General features: G+C 41.9%; 1 protein-coding gene across 1 annotated transcript; it reads left to right on the top strand.

Annotated features, from left to right (window-relative positions):
• The first annotated feature begins 3024 nt into the window (after nt 1-3024).
• LOC122022444 (nuclear transcription factor Y subunit B-3-like) lies at nt 3025-4271 on the top strand. Its single transcript, XM_042580455.1, has 2 exons — nt 3025-4023; nt 4155-4271. The coding sequence occupies exon 1, from the start codon at nt 3364-3366 to the stop codon at nt 4000-4002; it is 639 nt and encodes a 212-aa protein (XP_042436389.1). The 5' UTR covers nt 3025-3363; the 3' UTR covers nt 4003-4023; nt 4155-4271.
• The last annotated feature ends 4703 nt before the right edge of the window (nt 4272-8974 follow it).

Below are 8974 nucleotides of genomic sequence, written 5' to 3'. Positions count from 1 at the left end.
AGGCACGTAGAGCAGCAGGACCAGCAGTAGAAGAGTTCTCAGATTGATTGATGATCGTTTGAAGCTCCTGCCTGGGGCTTCTTTTATATGTTGCTCCGGGCGCCTGGAATGTGACGTAGCTGCTCAAACCGTGATGCTCCACGTGGTGACGACTTGGCTGGATATAATTTGCCTTCCGGGCGCCCGGACCTCCGGGCGCCCGGACCACTTCGTTCCAGAAAACTCCATTTTCCTGCAAAACAAAGTTAGTCCGAGACAATATATAACCTGCAACATAGATTGTTAGCACAATTTATAATAGTATGAATTAGCACAAATAGTATGACTTAGATTCCGTCTTTCCGAGACCGGAATCTAGTCACGATCTCGACTTAGATATCCGAAATGGATCTAAGCCGGATCGACGCCTAATGTTCCCTTCCCGGGAACGCGTTCTCGCAGTCACTCCCCTCCAGTGACTTACCTCACTTACCTGCCAGACGTCCGGTCAGCCCGTCGACCCGTGTGGACTTCTCGCCAGCTATCTAGCTGGACTTCTCGCCAAGCATCCGGTCAGCCCGTCGACCAGCTTGGACTTCTCGCCAGCTATCCGGTCAGCCCGTCGACCTAGCTGGACTTCGTGCCAGACATCCGGTCAGCCCGTCGACCTGTCTGGACTTCCCCTGCACACTCGATCAAAGTGTCAGACAACAACAAAACCAACTTAACCTATTTGTCATTCATCAAAACCTAGGTTAGACCGTTAGTGCTACCCGCACCAACAGTAGCCAGCATTGTGGGTTGGACGAAATTCACTCAATGCCCCAAATGGTAGGGTTGTGTTGGTCACCACAGTCATGGTGCGTGCCAAACCCAAACCTGTTGACATGTTTTTCGAGATCGTGTGATGGTTACAAGGATAGCTACCGTTGTTCATTGCATTTTTCACATTTTGACAGAAATCACTACCGTTGGCACATAGCGGTTATGATATTTTTTACATGATAATCCTAGGTTTTATACACCAAAACTCGATGAATATGCATGTTTAAAATGCATTATATCAAAACCTAACACAAAACACATGCATTTAGATCAAAATCGTCGAAAACCTCATATCAGAATGCTGTAAAATCAACGACAACTTAACTTGTGACTCTGATACACCTGATATGTCAGAGATCTACAACAAATATGCGAAAAACAAAAGCGGAAGCATAGATACATAAACTAAAAATCCGCACTTAAATTCAGAGACATCCTCATCCTTATTGTCGCGGGAAGAATCCAAAGATCAAAACACCAATTATCTATAGAGTGAGATCTTCCTTAGGTGGAAGGGCGACGACTCCATAATCTTGGTCGGATGGAGAAAATAAGAAAGTCACCAATCTTCGCTCCTACGGAGATCACACTCTTATATACATAACGGGCCCAAACTAGTTAGTTATCCATCAAAACTAACGGTAACAAGTTAACGAGTTTTACACATACGAGTCCATATCTTGTATCATAAACCCATGATTCAACATACAAATTGAATTATTTTAATGAGTTCATCTATAATGTACATTTGTGCATCATGTTCACCCACCTTAGGAAGATCGACTAAATCCAACACCATCCTCTTACTTTTCCCATATGGACACCTACCCACGTAGCTTTCCCATTTTTGGAAACAAAAAATAAGAAAATAAGAGCAAACAAACAAATGGAGCCTGATTGGCAACACTGTCTTTATCTCATTAAATTTTTGATAAAATAATATTTCTCCATTCCTTTTCGGCTTAAATGCCTTCAATAATAGCAAGAATTATTCAACTAATATCCATAAAAAAAGGAGAAAAACAAATTATTTGAGAGGATGAAGATAAAAATTATAAAAAAACAAATTACAGTCAATTTTATCTCTGTTTATTTGAGATGAATTATTTTTACAATATTTTTTCATCGGATGGAAAATAATTTTTCCAACCATCTCAGTAGCTTGCAACTGCGAGGTCGCCCTATGCGACCGTGAGCTTGCCTCGCATGGTTGCAAGCGATGGATCCGTCCGCACTTCAATTTTTTTTTCCTATTCATTTAAAACATTTTTTTTTTATTAGAGATTTTTTTTCCTTTTTTTTTTCCCTTGTCTGGATTTTTTTTTCCGCGTCAAATTTCTTTCCTTCTTCAATTCCTCCTCCGGAGTAAACAGAGGATTGACCTTCAAGACCGGACCAATCCAATTGGACCGACTTGCACCGCCGAAACTAAGGATGATAATTTCTTCCGAAATATCGGATCTAAATGTAGAAATGTATTTTAAATCCTATTAAATAATGATATTAAGATGAATATAGTAAAACATTATCCATATCCTATTCACCCAATTAAATAAGCCTTATTTTTTATTGGTCCTCTGACAAAAAAATAAACTTATTTTACCTTTTTGGCCGATGTGATCGATAGCATCTTCTTTTCTACCTAAAATCTTTAAAAATACTTATTTTTTTTTTTAAGAATTTAATAAATATTTATAATTTCAACTCAGTTACTTTTATTAATTATTTCTAGGATGGTAGATAAATTTTATAGAAGATTTTCATCCGTAGAAGATAAATTAGTTATCAAATATAATAGATGATAATGTCACTATTTCTTTAATTGTGCTTCTATTTGAAAAACAAAATCTACAAATATAGTTAGGGATTGAATAATACATAGATGACAATTTAAATATCTTATCGTAATATTAGAAGAATAATAAGATGATAAATTAAATATAATTAAAATATTTTACTATAATATCGTAGTCATGGACAGGACAGATATATTCGATGAAAAATGAATAATAAAGATATGAAATTCAATCTAAATCCGATTAGTTGAACGGAGGGGCCACTAATTCAACGGCCGAAATAAAGGGTGACGTGATCCATCGAAGGGCCAACGCGATCCCACAAGGGACACTCTTATCGCAAAACAAACGGCCATCGTGCCGCCACGTTTCCGTCCCGATGTGATAACAGACCCAACGATCCAACGAACACGGCACTCTCTCTCTCTCTCTCTCTCTCTCTCTCTCTCTCTCTGCCCACTCTTCCGCCTCCTCTCTGACCGGCGATCTCTCCTCCCTCCGCGGCTCTCAGCCAGCCAGGGTTTTAGATTTCTCCGGCCACGCCTCGCCTAATCTTCGTTCGTCTCTGTTCTGATCGTGGCTTTCTTTCTCCCCTGTCGCCGGCGCCGATTTTGATCCTGGTCGGGCCGTGTGTTCTTCTGGCCGGTAAAAAAAAAAGGAGGAAGAATTCCGTCTGGTCGAGTCGTGGATCGTCGGAATTTTCGATCAAGGTGAGATTTTGAGGGGTTTTATAGGATAAAGTCGCGATCTTTGGGTGCTTCCGATGGCCGATTCGGACAATGATTCGGGCGGGCAGGGCCACGGCCACGCGGGGGCGGCGCCGCGGGAGCAGGAACGCTTCCTTCCCATCGCCAACGTGAGCCGCATCATGAAGAAGGCTCTCCCGGCGAACGCTAAGATCTCCAAGGACGCCAAGGAGACGGTGCAGGAGTGCGTGTCGGAGTTCATCAGCTTCATCACCGGCGAGGCCTCCGACAAGTGCCAGCGCGAGAAGCGCAAGACCGTCAACGGCGACGACCTCCTCTGGGCCATGACCACCCTGGGGTTCGAGGAGTACGTGGAGCCGCTCAAGGTCTACCTCCAGCGCTTCCGCGAGACGGAGGGGGAGAAGAGCGGCGCCTCCGCATCCTCGTCGCAGCTCCAGCCGAAGGACGCCTCCGGCGTCGGAGGCGGCGGCTCCTCCGTAGCCATGGCGACCAATGTGGGCGGTTACGCGGGCGGCGGCGCGCCGCCGATGTACGTCGGTGGAATGAGGATGATGGTGGGCCAGCAGATGTACGCCGCGCCGCCTTCTTCCTCGGCGTATCACCAGCACCAAATGGCCGTGCCCGGCAAGAGCAGCATCGGAAGCGGCGCCGGCGCCGGCGGGAATTCGTCGTCTCCTAAGCCGGGATTTAAATAGCAAGGATTACTATTTGGATTGGTACGTACAGCCCGCACGGTTTATTTATGCGCAGAATGATAGATTCGCCCCTTGTGCAGTGCTACAACTGTGATGAGATTCATAATTATTGGATTGTATGAAATTCATAATTTAACCAAATAATTTGTTAGGTGTGTTTGCTTACTGATGAGACATCCTACTCGGATTAGCACGTGCCAAAGGGATAGTAGAGAATCGTCTCGGTGAGATCCCTCGGATGTTTAAGTTATCAAAGAGAGAAGAGAATGTAGAAGATGGAGAGAACTAATTAAGATTAGGGTTAATGTTAAAACCATCTCCTTTCATCAATATATACCTATGTTACTCATATAGTCTCTTGCTCCTAAACCCTAATGAGTTGATGGATTAGGGGTTGCATATTGTGAGTGCTAGAGAAGCATTATTATTAGAGTTAGTTTGGTTCAAGATTATTATTGATAATCTTAGTTATCTATATGAGATTATATTATTTAACTGGTTTAGTTAAGATAATGAGTGATTCTCATATAATGAAGTATGTGGTCATGTTAGCAAATGGGGGTGATGTGGATATAGGTTAAGGGCAGAGAGGGAATTAAAGAGAAAAGGAGGGGTATTTGTGTCTTTTTACTATTTAGGGATTAGAAGGAGGAGGAGGACACGGTTTGAAGGGGCGGTGTTTTTCTCTCCTTTGTTTTCTTGCTTCCGCCGCCAACGGAGCCAAGGACGGATCAACCGTCTCGGTCTATGTGTCGATCTCGTGTCCTGGCCTACGTGTCGACCTCGTGTCTCGGTCTATCTGCCGATGTAGTGTCCCGGCCTGCGTGCCGATCTCATGTCCCGGCCTGCGTGCCAACCTCGTGTCTCAGTCTATGTGCTGATGTAGTGTCCCGACCTACGTGCCGACCTCGTGTCTCGGTCTATGTGCCAATGTAGTGTCCTGGCCTGCGTGCCGGTCTTGTGTCTCGGTCTGCATGGCGCAGCGAGACCCCGACCTGCAGCTCACCTTCCGGTTTTGGGCCGCATCCGGCTCCGCGTCGTCCGATCCAGCTCTCCAACCTGATCAAAGTCATCTGCTCTTTCAGGTCACAACAACTCGACCAGCGTCCCATCCAAGGGCGCCCCCCTGGGCCAGGGTACGTTCTCCGTTCATATTCTATGCATATTTCATTATTTTATGGCTTAGTCTTGTACTCATATATTCGTTGGATCTGCCTCGAGTATCGGAGTATCGGGGGTTAGGTCAACTCGGTCGCTGGCTGCAAGTAGCGTTGACCAGAGGACTTCCGAAGACTTAGTCAACATAGAAGTCATCTCAGCATACCTCCCCCTTCGGGACGTCGCGATTCAGTCAACATTCCATCCACCTCACCCGGCGGTCCGTCTGACTCAGCTTCCGGACGGGATCAGGGATCATTCCCAAGTTTGCCCAGGCGTTTCGTTAATGGCGTCGTTGGGTTTTTGGTCTAACATCATGTTTGTGATGTTGCGTTGTGAAGAGAGGGAGGAAATGGAAGATGGCATGGGCAATCTATTTGATCACATTGAGGATGTGCTCAGGATGGTGAAGCCTCGTGGCGACCATAGCGGCTGGCATTCGATTTCTTCACTTGCCGACCAGCTTTAATTTTAAGCAACAACAACGACGCTAAGGACTCGCTCGAAGGCGTCGCTAGCAAAAATAAAAAATTTGTGGATGAAAACTAAGGTCGGCAATGGTGGCGGCTGAACCTACTCAATCTCTTCCTTTTTCTCGACCTCAATTTCCTACTTTATCGATAGTAATAAGGGCACAAGGGCATCATCTTCCACTGAGTCGATGATGGGATGATTGGCCTCACCCAACAGCAATAGATCGAGCTTGCCCTCTACCACATCATCTCATGGTTCTTCCCCAAACCCACCATAACCAAGAAAAAAGAGAAGAGGATGAAGTAAAAGTATATTAGTAAAATATTAAATTAGATTGTTGCATTAATTATCTAAATTGAACTAAATAATATTATACTATATTTTATTATCCATAACATTGATTATGTGATTATCAGATAATTGCATAACCAAGATTATATATGATAATTTAAACTAAATGCACCTTAGGGTAATATTAGGGAATCATGATTGATATATATAGAGCCTATAATGTGTGAAAATAAGTTTTTCTAAATTAAATTACATCATAATTCTATTACATTATGATAGTCTTTGCCATCACAAATGATTTTTAAAATTAAAATTATTTTCTATATATATATTATATATAAATTTTTTACCCTGTACATCCTTATCCTACACACTCCTGGATGACCCTCATAGGTCCGAGCGCCCAGATGCTCGCTCGAGCGTCCCAATTCTCAAAAGTGAATAAGGGTGCTCGGGCGAGGATCCGAGCGTCTGGATCTGTGAAGGTCATCTAGGAGTGTGCAGAGTATCACATCTCTCTCTCTCTCTCTCTCTCTCTCTCTCTATATATATATATATATATATATATATATATATATATATATATATATCAAACTATGTAACAACGTAACAATCATAATATAGCACGTGCAATGGTAAGGAGGTTTGAAGTTAACTAGGTATCCATAGGTTCAATTCCTAATTGCGACGTACTGCAGATTAATTTCTTCCTGTAAGAAGACAACCCTAGGATACTAGCTACCAAGCGACTCGTCATTCGCACATACAGATTTATCCTGATTGTTAGTGAGAAACTTACCAAATGAGATGCACCATACATGACATGGTTAGGTTTCATTCGTTCATGAAAATATTGTTAGGATATGTAGAGACTTGAGGGGGAGAATAGTTTCGATCACTTTTTGAACTTGATTGACAGCGGAAAACTTAAAGTAATGCTAATATCTTCGTTTTACTTAGTCTCCATCTTCTTGAGATGACTAATTGAGGGTCCAGCTCTCACGATCTCATCCACTATAAAATCCCTCATTCTTGGAAACTTTTTAGAGGCGGGAAAGCATGGTACAAGCTATTCTCACAAGAACAAAATATAAGCAACGCTAAAATGAATGGAATATGAAAGCATAACACTTTACAATAATTTCTTTGCTTTGGATGTTTGCTTATCGCTTTGGATTGCCTCTTGATGGTTGTTAATGCAGCAACACTTCTCCTTCAAACCCTTAAGAACTAACATAAACAACTTGTTGGGAATACAATCAAAGTTTCATATTGGAAATACATGAAAAAAATCATGAGTTTATAAGATGAAGATATCTCTATTGATTAAGACATTTTGGTAGAGCCCAAAAATAAATTCATGAGGGCTTAGGCTCAAAGTGGGCAATATCATACTATTGTAAAGATATCTAAAAATTTTTTTATCCTAACAATTGGTATCAGAATGAGATCGCTCTTCATTGGACTAACCACCAGAAGAAGCACGAGGACTTAGGTCCAAAGTGGATAATATCATACTATTATGTAGATATCTAAAATCTTTTGGTCCTAACACAACTCTCCTTCAAATCTATGCAAAATCACCTTTTCTAGGGTTATTTTGATGTCTCCTAATCGATTAAGCTTACCCATAATCGATTATCACGTCAAACAACCATTCAAAAATATACAGAACGACTCTTTTTTGAACGTATAATCGATTGATGAGTCATACTAATCGATTAGGAAGCCTCTAATCGATTGTCTCAATCAATTCCAAGACTTTCTGTGTTGTCACGAAAATGTCCTCAATTGATTACCCTAATTGATTGGTTTAGCCTTAATCGATTGTACAATCGATTCCAACACCTTTTGTGTTATCGTAACAAATCTCTCAATCGATTACCCTAATCCATTGAGTCATGCTAAATTGATTAGCCTAATCGATTTAATACCTTTCTATACTCCATTAAAACAACCCTAATCGATTAGGCAATCAACCTCCTAATCTATTGGAGCACCAAAACCCTAAGATTCAGGTTTAGGGTTTATCAATCGATTCCACTCCTTAACAATCAATTACTAACCCTAATTTCATCCTTTCTGAGGTTGAAATCACATGATCTTTTGCTCGGTATCCGGTTGACATCAACCTATCAGGACTTCCATTACCTAATATTCAATCATACATGACCTATTAGGACTTCTCATTGCTTAGCATCCGGTCAATCTTGACCTGTTAGAGTTTTTTCATCAAATGTTCAGTCAACCTTTAACCCACTTGGACTTTTCATCTCATACCAACTCCAGTTGAACCTTCGATCGCCAAATGTCCGGTCACCCTTTAACTCACTTGGACTTTCCATTGTTTAACCTCCAGTTAGATCTGCCACTACCTAGGCAAGCTAAAACTTTCACTGTCTAGTTCCCAATTAGTCTTCACTGTCTAACCCCGCTTGGACTTCCACTGCCTAGTCCTGCAAGGATTTCCACTGTCTAGTTTCCAACTAGGTTTTCACTATCTAGCCCCGCTAGACTACCCACTGCCTAACATCCAATTAAGGCTTTCTCAGATAAGTATTCGGTCCTCTCTTGACCTACTTGATTGTTCTCTCACATATTATTAAACATCGAAACTCAAGCTCAAGTTAACTCGAATTTAGTCAAACTGGTCAATCTTCATTCGAGAACTATTACACCAACAAATATATACCCCATGATAGCATCGATTGAAGACCCAAAATATTCTCCTATATGTGCTTATCTCTTGTCTCATGTCTAGCCAATCTCTGGTTCTCCTCCATAGCTGCCTTGTCATACGCATTGGAAAAAAACAGATGCCTATGTCTCATCTCTTATACCATGTGCCAGCAAACACCTTGTGAAAGTGTGACTCAGTTGCACATTTGATTTTCAAACGCTTATCAGTCCATGGTTTGTACTTTGTGACCTCTTGAAGTAACCATAAGCTTTGTCTACCCCTTTCCTAGTTTATGTAAACCATCTTACTAGCTTATTTGTTGCAGTTGTGATTAAGCCCTCTAATGCCGGTATCTCATCCTTGATCCGT

The sequence above is a fragment of the Zingiber officinale genome, chromosome 9B (genome assembly GCF_018446385.1).
Source record: "Zingiber officinale cultivar Zhangliang chromosome 9B, Zo_v1.1, whole genome shotgun sequence".
Lineage (NCBI taxonomy): Eukaryota > Viridiplantae > Streptophyta > Magnoliopsida > Zingiberales > Zingiberaceae > Zingiber > Zingiber officinale.
The sequence above is the reverse complement of the archived record's forward strand: the minus strand, read 5'-3'. Positions and strand labels throughout refer to the sequence as shown.

Bases quoted from the DNA above. Each gene is read 5' to 3' on its own strand.
- LOC122022444 (XM_042580455.1), top strand. From the start codon at position 3,364: ATGGCCGATTCGGACAATGATTCGGGCGGGCAGGGCCACGGCCACGCG.